This window comes from Hyperolius riggenbachi, chromosome 1 (genome assembly GCF_040937935.1).
Source record: "Hyperolius riggenbachi isolate aHypRig1 chromosome 1, aHypRig1.pri, whole genome shotgun sequence".
NCBI lineage: Eukaryota > Metazoa > Chordata > Amphibia > Anura > Hyperoliidae > Hyperolius > Hyperolius riggenbachi.
The window spans coordinates 214,257,741-214,278,945 of record NC_090646.1 but is presented as its reverse complement, the minus strand read 5'-3'; the positions used below and the strand labels follow the sequence as shown (position 1 = coordinate 214,278,945).

General features: G+C 42.7%; 1 protein-coding gene across 1 annotated transcript in view; it reads left to right on the top strand.

Moving 5' to 3' along the window:
• BLTP1 (bridge-like lipid transfer protein family member 1) overlaps positions 1–21,205 on the top strand; it is a 399,009-nt gene that overhangs the window by 248,088 nt on the left and 129,716 nt on the right. Inside the window, exons 44-48 of the mRNA XM_068280272.1 lie at positions 1,780–1,955; positions 11,348–11,523; positions 11,691–12,397; positions 17,397–17,639; positions 20,566–20,659. Of these exons, the coding sequence (XP_068136373.1) occupies positions 1,780–1,955; positions 11,348–11,523; positions 11,691–12,397; positions 17,397–17,639; positions 20,566–20,659 (1,396 nt within the window). The remainder of the gene's footprint in view (positions 1–1,779; positions 1,956–11,347; positions 11,524–11,690; positions 12,398–17,396; positions 17,640–20,565; positions 20,660–21,205) is intronic.

Genomic DNA, 21,205 nt, shown 5'->3' with positions numbered 1-21,205 from the left:
GTCCTGCCTCTTTGCGCACGCGCGTGTGACCCTCTGCCTCTGTGTGATGGAGAGGCCAGGCCCCGGGTCCGCGTCCGCCCGCGGACTGAAGTCCGCTTGCCGCCATGTGAGACCCGGCGCTGTGTCGCCAGTCGCGGCGGCGGTGTCCCTACCAGCCTGTGCCGGCCGCTCTGCATGAGCGACGGAGTCCGCCGGCTGGGAAGCGGAGACCGCCGCCATGCTGCCCGCATGGCGGCGTTGTCTCCGCTATCCCTTACAGTACCCCCCCTTGAGGAGTGGACTCCGGACACCTCCTACACGGTTTCTCAGGATGCAACTGATGAAACTTCTTCCTCAATCTCTCAGCATGCATGCGATCCTCCGGTACCCAGGACCTGTCCTCTACACCATACCCTTTCCAATGGACCAGATACTGCACCGAATTCTGCACCAGCCGAGAATCCCGAATCCTTTCAACTTCGTATTCTTTCTGACCCTCTACTACCACTGGGGGGGGGAGAGGAATCTCCATAAACTGCCGGTTTCAGTAAGGAGACGTGGAATTATCTCCCACATCTCATACTGGCTGGGAGATCAATCATATAAGAAACATCATTGATCTTCCTGACCACAGGATAAGGCCCTATGAACCTGGGACCTAACTCCCTCTGTGTGATGGAGAGGCCAGGCCCTGGGTCCGCGTCCACCCGCGGACTGAAGTCCGCTTGCCGCCATGTGAGACCCGCCGCTGTGTCACCAGTCGCGGCGGCGGTGTCCCTACAAGCCTGTGCCGGCCGCTCCGCATAAGCGACGGAGTCCGCCGGCTGGGAAGCGGAGACCGCCGCCATGCTGCCCCGCATGGCGGCGTTGTCTCCGCTATCCCTTACAAATAAGAACCCTTATTCAGTTCACTTTTTCTCTTAAGTTTTCTCCAAGGTGATATTTCCCTTCTTATCAATAAAATTAATTTTAATCCGCCAGCAAGGAAGAAAATGCTCTCGATAATTTTGCCAGTATTTTTTCACCTACTTTTTGGTACTTTTACAATTGCGGAGTGGTGAAAAATGTATCTTGTAGGAGAAAACTTAAGAGAAAAAGTGAATTGAATAAGGGTCAAGGGTGTAAAGGAGTTATCAGTTGTTTTGTGCTTTTGACGATGTTTCATCAGGCTCTGGTGAAGTGTTATCAGTAGTTCAAAACAGTGGTCAGCTCCTCTACACCACCTTTCACCAAACAGTTAACTAGCTATACTGTTGTTGAAAGCATTACAGAAATCTCATTTTTAGTGTGTGTAACCAGTTTAATGGAGCAATTAACTAGTATAGTGCTGCCATATTTATTTCTATTCTGAATCTTGATATATCAGTAATAATTGGTATACCTATGACAGTTGTCATTGGTACCAGCCACAAATGAATATTAGTGTTATTCTTGACAGTTTCAGGAATAGGAATTTTATGTCTTGAGCTTGTTGGGATTGTGTAAGAGTTACATAAGAAAGCTTTAGCATAGCTTATATGCCTTACAGTGGCAACTATTAGCACACAAAAGAAAAAAATGTTATTTGGAGAATGTAGGTGGGAAATACGTAAATGATAGCATATTTCTAAAAATGTTCTAGTGTTAAATTGAAATAGTCAGATGGGTTATAACAGTTGGTATTAAAAGGTTTCCTACAGAATGTTGTAAGCAAATTAAAAGAACTTCTATTGATATATATATATTTTTTTTTTTATTTTTTTTTTGGTACCTTGCTTTTTCATTTGTCTTTAATCACAAAGTAAAAATTGTCTGTTGCAGCAACAACACATAACCTGCCAACCATTCCTTCAGCCTCAGATTTCAACACTGTGCTGTCTAGTGAGCAGAACACACTAGATGGGACCCAATCTCAGCACAGCACCAGCCAGGATGATATTGCTGGCATTGAAGAAGGCAATCAAGGATTCCCTGCTGTCCAGCTGGCGGATGCACAGGTTGAAACATTAACATTTACTCGCGTTATTAAATATTGTCTGTGGCTCAGTATCAAGGAACAATGATACAAAAATCTCCAGTGATTTAAAACAATCTACTCTTTGTTTTTCATCAATGTTTTTTTTTTTTTTTTTAAAGAGAAAATGTAGTGAAAATAACGAAATTAATAAAATAGCTTTTTTTTTTTTTTTTTTTTTACAATAACCATTTATAAATTATTCAGTCGGTGTTTGCCCAATCACCCTGATTTATATTGTAGAATTTATCACGTGGCAACATCTTTAGTGCTGTCAGGGGAGTTCTAAAGCCAGTAGAATATTTACCTAGTCTCCCAGAATGCTTCGGGAGTAATTCTGGAGGTTAACGTCACTGAGAGGGTGGAGTTACATAACAATATATAGATATACAGTAGGAAGTGTTCCTGGTGCTGAAACCAGGAAAATATCCTGGATAATTTACTGCATTCTACTATATGTCACTACAGGTCCTCTTTAAGGTTTTTTTTGTCCATACAAGTGTACAAAAGTGAGTGTGACATAAACCTAGCTGTACATGTACTTTTTTTTGCTGTCCCTTTTAAAAAAAATTTATATACAGGGTCGGGGTCACAAATAGTACTATTCTGTATTATTATTGAGGCTTTATATAGCCTCATCATCTTCCCTGGTGCTATACTGGTGAATTATAAAAAAAAGGTATATAATATACAGATGTTGATATATATATATATATATATATATATATATATATATATATATATATATATATATATATAACAAAACCAATTTTGGTACATAATCTAGTAGTGGTAGACACTGTAATAAGTTACAGTGACAATTGTTTTGGGATTAACAAAACATACAGCATTTTACAAAACACAAAAAGGGGAGAGCCCTGCTTTTGCGAGCTTACAATCTATACAGAAGTAGAGAAGCCAAACGCTCTGGAACCCCCAAAACAAAACCACTCCACCGGTGCAGGATCAGGCAGGCCACGCCAGAAGTAAAATCAACAAAGGAGGATCCGCAGTCACAGCGAAGTAGTAAAAGCTGGTATTCTTTATTGAGAAACGCCACAAAAAATGACACACATGGGAGCAGGAAATGACTGACGCGTATCGGGCTCAAAATCTGCCCTTAATCATAGTCATACAGATTCTGAAAGAGGCGGGGACTTTATAGCAGAAGGGAAAGGGAGGGGAAAAACCCCACACCCAATCGTCCTGAGAAAAGCCACAACCCCTTAAAGAGAACATCACACAACTTGTAATGAAAGACAACTGGATGGTTAAATAGAAATAGTGCATCATTACAAAAGTACAAAAATGTAGCAAGGTTTGTAAAAAACATCTAAATATAAAATTTAATACAAATAGTACAAATGAATATAAAAACTGGCAAATGAAGGAAAAAATGTTACTGTTTCTTAACTGTCATATATTAAGCTAATGTCCCAACGGGTGTTTAGGCCATCAGGAAAACGGGTACCCATGCGGTGGATCCAGAAGGCTTCTCGTTTAAGGAGAAGCTTCTTATGGTCACCTCCCCTAAATGGGGTGACTACTCTTTCCACGCCCTGGAATTTGAAGGAAGTCATATTACCACTGTGACAGTTCTCAAAATGTTTGGAAACAGCTGATTTTTTGAACGTGTTCCAGCTCGTCCCACAGTAGTGTTCACCTATCCTCGCTCGAAGATTGCGGGTGGTGCACCCCACATACTGAATGCGACAGCTGGTGCACGTGATGACATAAATTGTATGTTTAGTGTCGCAATTAATGTATTGCAAAATGGGAAAAGACTTGTTGGTGGTATGTGAAAAGATAGAAGTACCCCTGTGGTGACACTTACAATAATGACATGTAGTGAAACCGCAGGGGTAGGATCCCACTGTACTTAGCCAAGTCGGAGTGCGTATGGAAGCCGGGGACCTGAAAAGGCTGGGGGACAAAAGGGACCCTAGAGTGCGTGCTTTGCGAGATGAAAAACGGCACCCTGCATCAAGAACTTCTTTAAGTTTCAGGTCTGAATGTAAAACCGGGAGATATTTTTTGATGGTATCAACAATATTCTTATATTCTAAACTATATTCCGTCACAAACGTGACAGGACCCTTCCCTGTTTGTTTTTGTTTGACCTTACTATTATCCAAAAGTTCAGCTCTAGATTTTTTGGCCACTTTATTCCGACTGATCTTTAAATGTTTATCTGTATATCCCCTCTGTCTTAGCCTACCCTCAATCAGACCGCACTCCTTATTCGCACCCTCCAAAGTGGAGCAATTGCGAATTGCTCTAACAAATTCACCTGTCGGTATGGCATTGATTGTATGCAAGGGGTGACAAGAGTTAGCTAAAAGGATAGAATTACCCGATGTGGGTTTCCGGAAAGTGCACGTAGAAACCATGTGTGATACATAATCTCCCGTCAAAGTGAGATCTAGATAATCTATCGACGTTGCATGTGTATTCATGGTGAAAATCAAATTTAATTGATTATCATTGAGATAATTCAAAAAAGGTTCCAAATTATCAGGAGGACCCTCCCACACCAACAACAAATCGTCTATGTATCTGCCATACCATTGTATATGGGAGGCAAACGGATTGTCATCCCCAAAGATGCGGAGCTCCTCCCACCAGCCCATATATAAATTGGCCAGGGAGGGGGAAAATTTGGCCCCCATGGAAGCCCCGCATCTCTGGAGATAAAACTGGGAATCAAAGACGAAGAAGTTGTGCGTGAGGAGGTACTCAACTGCTAGGAGCAAAAAGGACTGGAGTGAAAGATCAAAGGTAGAATATGTAGTTAAATGAAAATCTAGTGCTTTTAAGGCTAGTGCATGGGGAATGGAGGAATATAATGAAGTGACATCTAAGGTCACCCACCTGAAATTACAATTCCACCTGAACCTGTCAAGACTAGAAAGAACATGTCTGGTATCCTGAAGGTAACCCGGAAGTCTTGCCACTAGGGGCTGGAGGTGTGCATCCACCCACTCGCCCAGGCGCTCACCCAAGGAGCCAATACCAGCAACAATTGGTCGGCCCCTTGGGGGAACGCCCGGTTTATGGATCTTCGGGAGGTGGTGGAACACAGGGAGAACAGGGTGCAATGGACATAGAAACTCAGAGAGTCGCATGGTAAGCACCCCCATATTCACTCCACGTTCCAACAATGCCCGAAGATCACCAAGGAACTCCTGTGTGGGGTTGCGAGTCAAGGGTAGATACACACCCCCATCCCCCAGCTGTCTCAGGGCCTCATTTTCGTAATCAGTGGCATCCAGGACCACGACCGCCCCACCCTTATCAGCTGAGCGTATGACAATACTAGAGTCACCATGTAGTTCGTTAAGAGCCTGGCGCTCAGAGAGGGTGAGGTCAGAAGGGGCCCTAGGGACCCTAGCCAGGTTGGTCAGCTCCCTCTCTACCAAATCCTGAAATGTATCAATGACAGGGGATCTAGCATTGACAGGATAGAAAGAGGGGTTAGAAACCCGTACAGGGACCACATCCCGTAACTCAATGCCGGGTGGCCCAGTTACATCCAATGACTGTAATGTCATAAGAGTTTTGATATCTGCAAAAGGAGGAACATCCTTGATTTTCTTGGCAGGTAAAGATTCCTGTTTGTCAGAAACCTCAGTGTCACCTGAAAAATGTTTCTTGACCACAAGATTTCTGACAAATTTGTTTAGGTCCAAAATAGTCCTAAACAAATTGAAGTGATTGGAGGGTGCAAAGGAGAGCCCCCTCGACAGGAGTGCAATCTGATCGGAAGTAAGCTCCTTACTGGAGAGATTGACCACATTTTGAATGTCAGGAGCTATCTGGGTTGAGGATTTCCTGTGTTTTCTACCTGCTCTCCTGGTTTTCTTAGTTTTTGGCGTCTCCTTTTTTGTCTCGATTTCTTTTGAGAGGTCTGATAATAGGACAGGGACTGTACCGGTATCCCGGAAGTCTGTAATACCCGAGTTTCCCCCAACACATCAGTGGAAGACGGAAAAATAGTTTGTAGAATACTACGTGAGGAGTCAGAAAATTCCGAAGTGTCAGACTGAGACCCCGAGGTGTCCTGGGGGCCAAAGCTGACGTTTTTTCTAGGAGTGAACTTTTTGAGGATAGATTTGGGTGACCTGTGGAAAGATTCCCACCTTCCCCATTCATAGACAACATTTTTTTTGTAATCATTAGTGTCCCTCAAAAACTTCACTCTTTTGGTTTCCATAATAATCGTTTCCAATTTGCCTATATTTTGTTTCAATTTAGCATTGAGATCATCATATGCAGCAAGGGAACTGTGCCTCACGAAATCCCGAGTGGTTTTATCGATTTGTATTTTGAGGTCTACAAGTTTTTGCTCTTCGTAGACAACAATAAGTTTCATTAGATTCAGAGAGCAATCTGAAAGAATCTGGTTCCACTCAATGACAAATTTGTCAGAAAAAATGGTAGTAGGAACTTTTTTAATCCGAAGGCCACGTGGCACAATTCCCTTGCTGACATAGTGTTTGAGGCTGGTGACATCCCACCACAAACGCACCTCTTTGTCCAATAGACATTCAAGAGTATTACAGATGGAATGCAGAGTAAGTTCCGGCTGCAAACTACTGGTATGCTGATCACCAGAGAAAACCGACACGAACTTACTCTTGCGTTCAGAATCTGCCATTAGATCTCCGAAAACATTCTCATTAGCCAAAGGATCAAAGTTATAGTTGTGGGAAACTTCCATCTCAGATACATTACCAACATTAGCTTTAACAGAATCTAATTTAGCCTCAGTATCAATATCTGCAGAGTCAATCATATTAACAGCAATATCGTTATAGAGAGTTCCATTTGAGGAAGTATCCCCCTCCACAGCCTGATTATCAGCTAGCGAAGCAGATGTTATAGCATTAAACAAAGGCATATCACATGAAGTAAATTGTGGGTGGCCAACATGAGTAGATGAAACATTGACAACATTGACACGAGTATTATCAAGTCTCTGTGAAGGAATTCCGTTAGACAAAGGAAAGTAACCCACTTGGTGTCCTGCATATAGCATGTGTTGAGGCATAATGGTGGTAACTGCAGGTAACATATTGGGTAATGTCATGTATGGCTGAAACGGGGGAAAACAGTGCCTGGCCGTAGAAGGCAATGTAGAAACAGTCTGAGAATGCATATAATCAGATGGAATGTGATTCAATGCCTGGCCCCCAGACATGACTGGGAAAGATGTTGTAGGAAACGCAATAGTCTGGCAAACAGAAGTAACCTGTGTATCAAGCATATTTTGTGATCCAGACATTACATACAGGGCATCTTGATAAGATAGTCGCTTAGGTACAGCTCCCAAACAAACTGGGGCAGAGCCCATGGCAGCAGCACATGAGAATGAAGGACAGTGTGAACTCCCCAAATGTCCCGAGTCCATGCGCACGGTAATGTGCTCTGCGTGGTGTGAAGAGGGTAAGGAAGAGGCGGCCATGGTACCAACGATGTCTTGCTGGCATATGGGGGAAACTTTTACTGGAGAAGCCAGCGTGGTGTCCGGACTCACCAGTCCCTGCAGTGTCGAGACCATGACGTCACTTCCCCCGGATGCTTGCAGAGCTCCAGCACTGTGGGCGGAAGACGCCAAGCCGCAACAAACTGGCGGCTGGCCAGCACCTTCTTGCGCAGCGGGAAGACAAAGTATCCCAGACCCATCGCCCCCCAACTGGATGGGAGAAGACGACACCGAGCGGCCAGAGATCCAAGGCTCATCCGCCAGGTCAGTCGCAATAGGCACTCGCACTTCATGGGCACAGGTCATAGGTTGAGCTTCCTTGTTGATGGACGACAGGGCGGCATGGGACCGCAACTCCATTGTGACAGCACATTAATAGGAAAACAGTGATCCAGAAAGAACTTCAGTGCCAGTAGTTAAAACCATAAGGCCCAGTGTGACTTCAGATGGCAGTCAGTAGTGGTATATCAAGACAGCTTGTGACAAGGGGGGAGCATATGGCAAGAGCAGGAACACAGAAGTAGAGAAGCCAAACGCTCTGGGACCCCCAAAACAAAACCACTCCACCGGTGCAGGATCAGGCAGGCCACGCCAGAAGTAAAATCAACAAAGGAGGATCCGCAGTCACAGCGAAGTAGTAAAAGCTGGTATTCTTTATTGAGAAACGCCACAAAAAATGACACACATGGGAGCAGGAAATGACTGACGCGTATCGGGCTCAAAATCTGCCCTTAATTTTCCCCCTCCCTGGCCAATTTATATATGGGCTGGTGGGAGGAGCTCCGCATCTTTGGGGATGACAATCCGTTTGCCTCCCATATACAATGGTATGGCAGATACATAGACGATTTGTTGTTGGTGTGGGAGGGTCCTCCTGATAATTTGGAACCTTTTTTGAATTATCTCAATGATAATCAATTAAATTTGATTTTCACCATGAATACACATGCAACGTCGATAGATTATCTAGATCTCACTTTGACGGGAGATTATGTATCACACATGGTTTCTACGTGCACTTTCCGGAAACCCACATCGGGTAATTCTATCCTTTTAGCTAACTCTTGTCACCCCTTGCATACAATCAATGCCATACCGACAGGTGAATTTGTTAGAGCAATTCGCAATTGCTCCACTTTGGAGGGTGCGAATAAGGAGTGCGGTCTGATTGAGGGTAGGCTAAGACAGAGGGGATATACAGATAAACATTTAAAGATCAGTCGGAATAAAGTGGCCAAAAAATCTAGAGCTGAACTTTTGGATAATAGTAAGGTCAAACAAAAACAAACAGGGAAGGGTCCTGTCACGTTTGTGACGGAATATAGTTTAGAATATAAGAATATTGTTGATACCATCAAAAAATATCTCCCGGTTTTACATTCAGACCTGAAACTTAAAGAAGTTCTTGATGCAGGGTGCCGTTTTTCATCTCGCAAAGCACGCACTCTAGGGTCCCTTTTGTCCCCCAGCCTTTTCAGGTCCCCGGCTTCCATACGCACTCCGACTTGGCTAAGTACAGTGGGATCCTACCCCTGCGGTTTCACTACATGTCATTATTGTAAGTGTCACCACAGGGGTACTTCTATCTTTTCACATACCACCAACAAGTCTTTTCCCATTTTGCAATACATTAATTGCGACACTAAACATACAATTTATGTCATCACGTGCACCAGCTGTCGCATTCAGTATGTGGGGTGCACCACCCGCAATCTTCGAGCGAGGATAGGTGAACACTACTGTGGGACGAGCTGGAACACGTTCAAAAAATCAGCTGTTTCCAAACATTTTGAGAACTGTCACAGTGGTAATATGACTTCCTTCAAATTCCAGGGCGTGGAAAGAGTAGTCACCCCATTTAGGGGAGGTGACCATAAGAAGCTTCTCCTTAAACGAGAAGCCTTCTGGATCCACCGCATGGGTACCCGTTTTCCTGATGGCCTAAACACCCGTTGGGACATTAGCTTAATATATGACAGTTAAGAAACAGTAACATTTTTTCCTTCATTCGCCAGTTTTTATATTCATTTGTACTATTTGTATTAAATTTTATATTTAGATGTTTTTTACAAACCTTGCTACATTTTTGTACTTTTGTAATGATGCACTATTTCTATTTAACCATCCAGTTGTCTTTCATTACAAGTTGTGTGATGTTCTCTTTAAGGGGTTGTGGCTTTTCTCAGGACGATTGGGTGTGGGGTTTTTCCCCTCCCTTTCCCTTCTGCTATAAAGTCCCCGCCTCTTTCAGAATCTGTATGACTATGATTAAGGGCAGATTTTGAGCCCGATACGCGTCAGTCATTTCCTGCTCCCATGTGTGTCATTTTTTGTGGCGTTTCTCAATAAAGAATACCAGCTTTTACTACTTCGCTGTGACTGCGGATCCTCCTTTGTTGATCTTACAATCTATACAGTACATTATAGAAAGTAAGTATAGTTTTAGCTTCAGGCAGTATCAAGGACAAGTCAGACACAAGGTTGAAAGGGACATTCAGTTTATGTTCTGGCATATCAAAGAACTCCATCCAACATCCTAATGCAAAAAGTAGATAACAAATATCATAATAATCAAATTACAAGTCTCAGTTCACACTTTAGTGTTTGAGAGAGACTGTTGTGCAGCAGCTGCTGACCTATTCGGTAATGCATGTCATGTTCGCTATCGTCTAGTCCATGGCTGCATTGATTGATGGGCAGCACATTGGCGTAGTGGTTAGCCCTCGTGCTTTGCATCGCTGGGTCACTGATTCAAATCCCAGCCAGGTCAACATCTGCAGTGAGTTTGTACGTTCTCCCCGTGTCTGTGTGGGTTTACTCCGGGAACTCCGGTTTCCTCCCACATCCCAAAAACATACAGATAAGTTAATTGGCTTTCCCCTAAAAATTGGCCCTAGACTACGATACATACACTACACAATACATACATAGACATATGACTATGGCAGGGATTAGATTGTGAGCTCCTCTGAGGGACAGTTAGTGACTAGACTATATACTTATATACTCATATACTTTGTACAGCACTGCGGAAGATGTCAGCGCTATATAAATACTAAATAATAATAATAATGCATGTGGACATAGACTGCAATAAAAATTAGAAAGAGGTGTCAATTTTATAAAATGTTATAAAATATTTGGCTTTAGGAATGACAGCAATACTGAGCTACAGCGAGGCTGACCTTCACCTAAAAACATAATGACGTGTTTGTTGTCTTATTTCACTCTTCCTGGTGTCAGTTTATAAAAACTGTGCCCTCCGAAACCAGAGCACTTCCCTGTTAGCACAGAAACAATAGGATTTTTATTAACATCTCATAGTCACTATTCCAGCCTATTAGTTGGGCTGATGGATGGCTTTACAGGGGCACTTTCACTGCTGCAAATGGTGGGTGGTAATTGAACTTGCATGGACATACGAGAAATTGCATTCGCGGGTCCTGCAGCATTTCTGGAGTAATTTCATTTTAATATAAAGTATAGGTCAGTTGCAAAATTGCTGTTCAATTGCTGAACTATAGCATTTTTGCAGCGATTTTACTTCTGAAAATGGGGGAAAACAATAACCTAATGGCTGTAAAAAAAAACAACAACAAAAAAAACCCCTATTGTTACATACAAGTGCTTTTAGATCACCTGAATCGCTCTAGAAAATGCCACAAAAATCGCAATTGCTACTTGCAGTGGATTGCAAACCCTTATAAGTTTTGGTCATTGATTAGGATAGTCAGCCATGTTTGTATGTTGTAATCCTTATGTATCGATCAATACCAATGATAAAAATTTTTGCAGTTAACATTACTTATTGTGGATATTGCATATTTTCATGGTATTATATGGTATTTTTCTCTCATTTACGTGCCATTTGCTCGTCTCTGCTGTTCTAGGTGGTGTTCAAACCTCTGCTGAGTCATACAGGAATCCAGTCACAAGATGTTGTCCCTCTAAGCTACAGGATGTACTTCGGGGAACACTTGTCTTTCTCTGGCACTTTGGATTGTCTCAGAGCTGACATAGTTGATTCCGATACATCAAAAGAGAGGAGGAGTAAAAGAGCCAGAAGGTTTGTTCCTTTGTTTAGTGAAGCCACAGAAATGGCACTACAGATCTTTTTCATGTGACATATGCTACTTGACATTTTGAGAGATTGTCTCATTCTCTAGGACATACTGTTTCTTCTGTTGATGGTATGCCACTGCTGAAATTCATTTTTTTTATTTCTGTCCTTAGGCAAGGAGCCATCAATCTGCCTCCGCTTGAGTTTAAACCAGCTCTAATGTTGGAAACTTTCAGCATCAATGCAGTTATAATGGAAAAGTCTATGTGCACACCTCAGAACCCCACAAGTGCCCTGTCTTTTCATGATCTCAGCAAAAGATACTATAACACCTTCCACTGTAATTTCACCATATCCTGCCAATCCATCAGTCAACATGTAGATATGGCCTTAGTACGGCTCATACATCAATTCAGTACAATGATTGATGACATCAAGGCAACACAGACTGATATCAAACTCAGCAGGTACACAGCTGGCTCAGCGTCTCCAACACCCACTTTCAAAACGAGGAAACACCGAGACTTCCGTTCTTCTGACTTCAGCCGCAGCTCTCGGGGCAGCTTAAATGGAGGAAACCGAGTGAATAACATAAAGAACAAGAGAGCCAGCACTGACAACAACAAGAAGGAATCTCGGAACAAAAATTCACTGGGAAGATCAGAGAGGAGAACGTCCAAGGTTTCTCGAAAGGGATCTAAAGATGCAGTAGATCATATGGCCATACATATGGATGACTCTGATTCCATAACAGTTTCTGAGCAAAGTGAGCCCTCTGCAGAGTGCTGGCAGAACATGTATAAACTGCTTAACTTCTACTCTCTCATATCTGACCCCACAGGATTTTTGGAAAAGTCTTCAGAACCTCTTGCACCTTCAGGTAGACATTCACTGACCTGTTGTATTGATTTTGAATAGTGTGCATGTTATTTTTTTATAAAACATTTTAAATTGATAGAGATGATTGGAATATACAATAACCTACTGGCTGAAGAAGCTTTTTCCTTATTTACTTGCTTTCCTTCCTCGTTATTTTTGCTTCATACTTTCAGCTTCAGTTTATTGGTGTTCCTAATGCTAGGTACACACCATACAATTTTCTGTTAGATTTACCTGCCAGATCGATTTTTTCCAACATGTCCGATCTGAATTTCGATCGATCGATTTTTTTTAATTTTTTTTTATAGTTTTTTTTTATTTTTTTTTATCGATTTTCATAGAACTGGATGAAAAACGATCAAAAAAATATTGTAAAATTTGTTAAGCTTATCTGCAAAATACCTTTTCAGCACCTAGCAAGCTATAAAGTCTCTTTATTTGCCGGGGATGGAGGCTGCTGACTGCTTACTCAAAAAGAAAAAGAGAAGCCTTTCTGGGCTATTAATAATAATAATGTCAGGAACCAATCAAATCTCTGATGAAAAAAGTTATCAAGTATTTTCATAAAAACAATTAAAAACATACAGATCTCTCAGATCGTGCCAATTGTAATCGACACTATCTTCCCGCTGTTTAAACAGTATATAGTGAAACCAACAATAATCTAATCTAATCACTGGTTCAATCAGATGCTGCAAAGAAAAAAGTGCATATACACTGATATATCCCAATACCTCAAAAAATCCTAGTGAATCCCGCTAGCTGCGACCGCGCAAGTCGAACTCCCGGGCCTCCCGCTGACACCTATCCTGGTAAGCAGATGCCTCTCCTTGTATTTGCACAGGGATGTGGGAGGAAACCCACATAGGCATGGTGAGAACATACAAACTCCGCACTGATAGTGCCCTGGCTGAGATTTGAACGGGGGACCCAGCTCTGCAAGGCAAGAGCGCTAACCACTGTGCCACCATGCTGCCCATACGCCATCACCATACTGCCAAAACTCTAAATGCAATAATCACCCCAATATGAAATGCAACTATAACACCCATATGCAGTGTTCTCCTCAGGCTCTTTAAGATGGTTGCTTCACCTGGCTAATTTTGATGAGCACCTGGCTCTCCTCCTAAACTGTAAGCAGAGTTGCACCAGCCTTGCATTTCCCCCTCGCAGCTCGCACACCACTCGGCTACTTTTTCATGCCACCTAGCTGGAAAAAATTTCTGGGGAGAACACTGAAGTGGTAAAAATGGATAAACAATTAGTATCATAGTGTGGGATATCTTAGGGCTGGTTCACACGGGTGCTAAATGAAGGCTGTGGTGCGTATTGCTTACGTAATGTTCATTCAAATGAATGGACAGCGTCTGTACTGTCATTTGCGCTTGATCACAATTTTTCCCATCGCCTCATTTATTCCTGGCTACATGTAGCTTCTAGGATCATGAAGGGCATGCTTCTGAGTACTCCTGCAGTGCTCAAAAATGATGAACGTCGGGAAGCACCACCGAAGATACACTTGCAAAAAAGCATTTGAGTGAGACACCAGGTGGCTTTTTAAGACGCATGTCTGAACCAGCCCTTATTTGGGTACTTTTTTCTTGCTTGAGGCTAAAAAGGTATTTCACCAATAAAGTGTAAAAAAAAAATCTCCTTTGAGAAAATGTAGGTGAAAAGGTAACTTATCTGAATCTGGCCCAGGGGGGCTATTATATCCGTTAGATTGAAGCAGACATCCAGTGTAAATTACACATTCTATGGGTCCTCCTTTAATATAATGTAATAATTACCTGCCGTGTGTTTTCCTCCTGAATCCCTCCCCAAGGCCTGTGACTGTCAGATTCTGCCATGTAGCCCCGTCCCCTGTTGATAAATACCATGGTGTTTTTCTCTATCTCGAATTGAGAAGACACCATGGCGTTTCTCAACAACCCATAGTATATGTAATTTACACTGGAGGTCTGCCTAAAAGAGACCTGTTTTCACACACTGTAAGGAAACGGAAATTAATGTTTGTATGGAGTGGATATCATTTTCACTGGTAGCAAAAGTAAAAAAAATAATGACCATGATAACATGTCAATCCTATACTTTCTAAGAGAGTAATAAGTAATGTGTAAATAACCTAGAATGTCAATACAATGTCAGGGGCGCCTCTAGCCATTTTGTCACTCCAGGCGAAAAAACCTGCGGCGCCCCCCCCCCCCCCCCCCCGTGGTTCCCTTCCCTCTCCCGTCCACCCCCTTCATGAAAGTAATGTTTCATTATAAAATAATCGTACTGCGGCAATGTTTCACCATAAAAAATCGTAATGCAGCAATGTTCCACCATAACATAATCGTAATGCAGCAATGTTTCACCATAAAATAATTATAATGCAGCAATGTCTCACCATAAAAAAATCGTAATGTAGCAATGTTTCACTAGAAAATAATCGTAACGCAGCAATGTTTCACCAGAAAATAATCGTAACGCAGCATTGTTTCACTAGAAAATAATCGTAACGCAGCAATGTTTCACTAGAAAATAATCGTAACGCAGCAATGTTTCACCAGAAAATAATCGTAATGCAGCAATGTTTTACTAGAAAATAATCATAATGCAGCAATTTATCACTAGAAAATAATCGTAATGCTTCAATGTTTCACTAGAAAACAATCATAATATGGGCAGTGTTTCACAAATAAATAATGCACCTGTAAAAAAAAAAAAAAAAAGCCTGCAGAAGTCGCCTCTCCCAGCGCACAGCTCATCGAGTCATCTCCCTGCAGCCAGCCGCTGTGAAAGTCCCACGCTAACACAGGCAGAGCAGGGCTACGGGAAGATGGAGCCCAAAGCCCTGCGCCGGAGACACAAATAGTCTCCAGTGCAGGGCTTCGGACACCATCTTCCTGTAGCCCTGCTCTGCCTGGCGGAAGACTCTGCAGGCTGAGGTGAGCTGCGGGATTCGGCCAGCAATTTGGCACAGCGTCTATTAGACGCCGCAAGCACCGAACCATGGGGGTCACACAATATGGCTGCGCCTCAGGTGACACAAACTGACAGCACCTCACGCAACCGCTTGGTCGGTGAGGCTGGTGGATCAGGCACCCCTGAGAGAGAGAGAGAGAGACAGTAGCAGATAACAGAGACATACCAGGAAAGTGGGAGAGTGTCACGAAAGTACATGAAAAGGAGAGTGGTGAAGAAAATAGGTGGAAAGGAGGAAGAAATGGAGGAAAATGGAGGAGAGACAGAGTGATTGAGGGAGAGACAGATGTGTCTCACCACAGCACGGTGGCGTAGTGGTTAGCTCTCTCGCCTTGCAGCTCTGGGTCCCTGGTTCGAATCCCAGCCAGGGCACTATCTGCAAAGAGTTTGTATGTTCTCTCCGTGTCTGCGTGGGTTTCCTCCGGGCACTCCGGTTTCCTCCCACATTCCAAAAACATACGGATAAGTTAATTGGCTCCCCCTAAAATAAAATTGGCCCTAGACTACAGTACTTACACTACATAATATAGACATATGGCAATGGTAGGGATTAGATTGTGAGCTCCTTTGAGGGACAGTTAGTGACAAGACAATATATATACACTGTACAGCGCTGCGTAATATGTCGGCGCTATATAAATACTAAATAATAATAATAAAGTAGTCTTGTTTGACAGAGAGCACACTGGGAGCATGTTGAAGCACTGGGAGGGGGAGAGGAGGGAGGAAGAGGGGGATGGAGTCCAGCAGGGCAATCACAGGGCACTCAGACACAGGAACTTTTCAGCCCTGTTACAAATGCAAGGCACCTTATATAAATAAGGCAGACTACCTTCTGCAGAGCCTGTGTCTTTTCTCCTGTCACTAGATGGGCGAGGGGGAGGGGGGCTGCCTCACACACAGTGTCGCTGACAGTCCTGTCCCTCTACTCACATGTCAGCCTTCCAGCTTCTGTGCTCCTCCTTGCACTCCATCCGTCCTGCTGATTGGTAGCTGTCTCTCTCTCTCTCTCTCTGTTCTCCTCTCCGAGCACAGCCTGCAGCTTTGCCATCTGCCTGCTCACCTCTCTCTGCTCTGAATGATGCCCCTTCAGGGGGGATGCAGGGGGGCATAGACTGGCCACTTTCAGGTGGTCAGCAGCATCCAGATCGGCATAACCTTCATGCTTGACTGGTGGTGGGCAGGGTTAGGGGGCGCGGCCACACGCAGTAAACACTGCGTCTGTGGCTGCTTACAAAAGCTGAGGCTTGGAGCAGAGCTTTCCCCTCTGCTTATTGGACGGCTGGCGCCAGAGGGCGGAGGGGAGACGGAAGTGTCGCTACACGCACGTGTAGCATAGAAACAAGCTGGCTGCTGCTGCCGAGAGGAACACAGACAGGGGGGACAAAATAAATGACATGGCAGTAGGGACAGGCGGCCGCAAATGCGCCTTTTGATTGGCACAGCGCTGCAGGCAGCTGCTTGTACTGCCTGTGGCAAGAAGCGCCCCTGCATGCAACGAAAGCAAGGGTCCTGTGTTCTCTGGCTGCATTCTTCAGTACATACTACATGAAGAAAGCAAAGTGAGAGGCTTCACCTTATTTGCACTGCCTTTCCCTCTCCTCTGCCAGCCTGAACAAGGATCAGAGGTTCCGGCAATGTAAGCTGATTGGAATGAGTCACTCACCTTACACTTGCAGATAAGATGAGCTAAGCAGGAACCACATAGGTCAGTTGACTACGGTTCTCTTGATGGTTTGCCCAGACCAGCGATAGGCAAACTTGGCTCTCCAGCTGTAAAGGAACTGCAAGTCCCACAATGCATTGCAGGAGTCTGACAGCCAAAGTCATGATTCATAAAGGCAAATGCATTGTGGGACTTGTAGCTCCTTAACAGCTGGAGAGCCAAGTTTGCCTATCACTGGCCTAGACCAACACATGTTTATTTTACATTATATGCATAAATAATGTCTGCTGAATATCTTTTGTTTTTGTGCTGAGATATACTTTAAGGAAATAAAATTAATGTAATTCTTGTTTACAATTTTCAGGACGAAGTCCATCAGAGCCTACATGTAAGGTTATGTTTGAAAATGAACAGGACAGCAATAGTCTGAACAGGAGTCAAAGAAAACGCAGCCTGGTTGCAGCTGAGCCTCAGCATGTCACTTTAATAATATTTGGAATTGGTATGGTGAATCGTACTCACTTAGAAGCTGATATTGGGGGGTTGACCATGGAATCAGAACTCAAGAGGATTCATGGCAGCTTTACCCTGAAGGAGAAAATGAAAGGTAACAATGTGTTTTCCTTTTAAGCTCAATTTCTTCTGAAAAAAACTGAATTTGAAAAGCTGCTCATGGCAACCCATCAGAATTCTTGTGCATCTTTTCCTATAAAATGACTGATAGGAACTGCCTTGTTGCAATGGCAGCTTCTGTTCTCATTTTGTTCTTTCTTCATAAATAGTCATCCTAATTTCTATTGTTTTCAATATGCACAGAAAGGGAAACTAGTCTATGCACAACACTGTAACTAACTAGAGAATACCTGCAAAACAACATCCAGTGAACTATGTTTGTGTAATTGTCTATTGGCAAGCTTATATCCTACCAATGTTTCGGAGAACTGAAATTATTCTCACAGTTTACAATTTTACACAGCCCTATTCTGTTCTCTGAGAGCTGGGAGGCGGATACATTTATAGGATAAACTACAGATCCCACTTTCCATTGAGGTGGGTGCATGATGCTAACCTATACGTGGTCTTAAGGGAATGTCAAGGCTCCCTAAAAAAAAAAAAAAAAAACCTCTCTACTAATCTACTTACCCGGGGCTTGCTCCAGCCCCTGGCAGCCGACATGTCCCACACCGCAGCTCCGCTCTCAGCCACTGGCTCCCGGTCCCCTCCTCTGCCGACCTTGTGAGGTTGCCCTGCGCCTGCGCGAGCGCCGCTGTCAGTCAAGTACAGCCTGTGCAGTACACTGCGGACAATGTGTGCTTGATTGACAGTGGCACTCGCGCAGGCACAGTAGAGGATGACCTCGCGAGGTCAGCCTCTGCACTGGTGGGGACCCCGGGCCGGCAGCTGAGAACAGAGCTGTGGCGTGAGACATGTCGGCTGCCAGGGGCTGGAGGAAGCAGGTTTTTTTTTTTTTTTGAGCCTGGACATTCCCTTTAAAGTGTGCCTGAACTGACATGTGACATGATGAGATTATCATGGGTACATAGTGTACTAGTCCTACTAATAGCTTGTCTGAGGTCTTCTGTTTTGTTCTTTGCAAGGGTAAACAGCATTTTATCTTTGCTAATTAGGCAGTCTAATTCAGCCTAGAACTCCAGTGAAGTAAATGCATGTGAAACAATTCTGTATGACTGTGAAAATACTGCTAACAAGACAGAGCATTAAAGTTGAAACCACAATTATTTATTTTCTTTTGGAGCTGCACAATGCAGATTTTACATCAGAGTTTCATGGCTGCTGTTTAGAATTCAGTCTTTTTCTTGAACTGAAAATAGTACTTTACTGGAATCCTTTTTTATTTACCATTAGTGCTACACATACAATTAAGTGTCATACGTTTATTTTCATTTCAGGTTTTCTTTAAGACATTGTTTACACTACACCATTTTGAAATTAGCACATTCTTCCATTCACACTTTGTGATGTGTTAGTGTGTGTTCAAAAACAGGGAATCACACAAGGCATGGCTACATTAAATTAAGATATACTAAAGCGTAAAAGAAATATCTGGCTGTGCAACATTGTGTTCCTCTCCAAACAGTCTGTGCACACTACAAGAGCTTTTTAAACGCTTTTTAAACGCTAGAGATTTTAAAAGCTCTTGCTAATGCAATGCTATGGGGGATTTTTACAAAGTCACATTGCTCCAGTGAGCACACATACACATAAGATAGCATTAGCAGCAGCAAAGTGCTCATAAAAGCTCTTCTGGTGTGCACCAGCCCCAAGTGTCCTCTTCATGTTCTGATGTGCATACTGCTGGGCATACACGGCTCGTTTTTGCTGCTCGATTCTCCCGTTCGGTCGCTTCGCTGCTCGATTCTGCAGTCGATTCTCTTATCTTCCGCTCGTTTTTATTATCTTTTTCCATTCACTTCTATCAATAATCGAGCAGCGAAACGATTGAGAGGGAGATCGGACATGTCGGAACTTATCTATCGAGCCATCTAAATGACTCAAAAACAAGCCGTGTATGTCCAGCATTAGTTGCAAAATCATGGATCATAAATTCCAACTTTCGGATTGATATTTTTTCCTTTACCAATCAACCAAAGAATCATTTCTCATCGATTTGCGCAAAACACTGTGCAGTTTTCTATACAATTTGATCATACAAATTGAGTAGAAAGAGTGAATCTAAAGGAAAAATTGTACTATTAATATATTGTACTATTAATAACCTTTATAGGCATGCTGAGGAATTTATTTATTTATTGTATTTATAAAATGCCAAGAATTGACAATTGACATTATTATGCACACCTGGTGAAGTAATGGTCGTCCTCTCATAATTTTCAGTTTGTAAAGCAGGAATTACCATTGTAAGTCTGATTTCAGCATTCAACAACTAATGAGCATGTGACAGATTTTAGGCAAATAGTTGATGATTTTTAAATGGTCATTTGGCTTTTGAAGGCATGCAGGCTCTGCTCAGAAGCTACTTTAATGTATTTGGCTGGATTTTAACATCCATGAGACTTTATCTATACACATTTTCATTATACTGAAGTTACTGTACTGATAGGGAACATCATGCATCTTTGTAGAGCAGTACATGTTCTGCAGCAACTGACTTGATTCCAATCTGGAGTGTGTCTGCTTAAAGCCTCTTGCACACCACCTGTGATTCTGATTTTTTTTTTTTTTTATATGATCCGATTTCTGATTCCAATTGAAAAACGTAGCAGCATGCAGTACTTTTTTTTTAATTGGAATCAAAAATCAGAATTGCATGTAGTGTGCAATACGCCTTACTGCCATTGTTCCTCTTGCTCCTACTGATGAGTCAGTATTATCAGTAGGACAATTATACTCGTATATCGCCCTTTAATTATATTTATTTTATAGAGTAGAAGTGTTTAACATTTTGATTCTGTTGTATTTGCACTTTTGTTCATGTTTATCTTCTAATTTAATTAGTTTACTTGATGCTGTGAAAGAATCTCATATCAGTTTATTCTTTTTGTTTCCTATAGATGTGCTTCATCAGAAAATGACTGAGACGTGTGCCACAGCTCACATAGGAGGTGTTAATATTGTTCTTCTAGAAGGCATTACACCAAATATTCAGTAAGTTTTCTTTTCATGGCTTAATTCTATCACAATGCAGCTTTTTTTTTGGGTGGTGTTTGTTACATAACTGAAAAAAACAACTTTCAAATATCAGGTAGATTTTTTTTAATGGCCCAGAAGGCATTTACCTGATCTCATAAATACCTTGTGCAGATCATATTTGTGAACCTGGTAACAGGTCCTGCTGCAGTCAATTGAGAGGACCTGACTGCTGAGAGGACCTAGTTGACATTTTAAATCTGTCAAAATGTCCATCTGATTTTGAGTTCTAAGATTAGCTCAGATGTTTACCTTCACTTTACTTAAAACGGATCCGAGATGGAAAACTAACTATAGCAAGTAACTTGTCTGTATATCTTATCTAAAGTTTAAATGGTTTACCATTGATACAATGAGTGCAGCCATATTCTGCTTGTCATTATTACACAGGCAAGCTGCTCTGCATCTCCACCCCTCAGCCTGTGAAAACTCCACTCACCTCCTTTCTCCTCCCCTCTCTTCCCCCTTGCCTCTGAAATCTCATGCATGCTTCAGTAAAAAGCC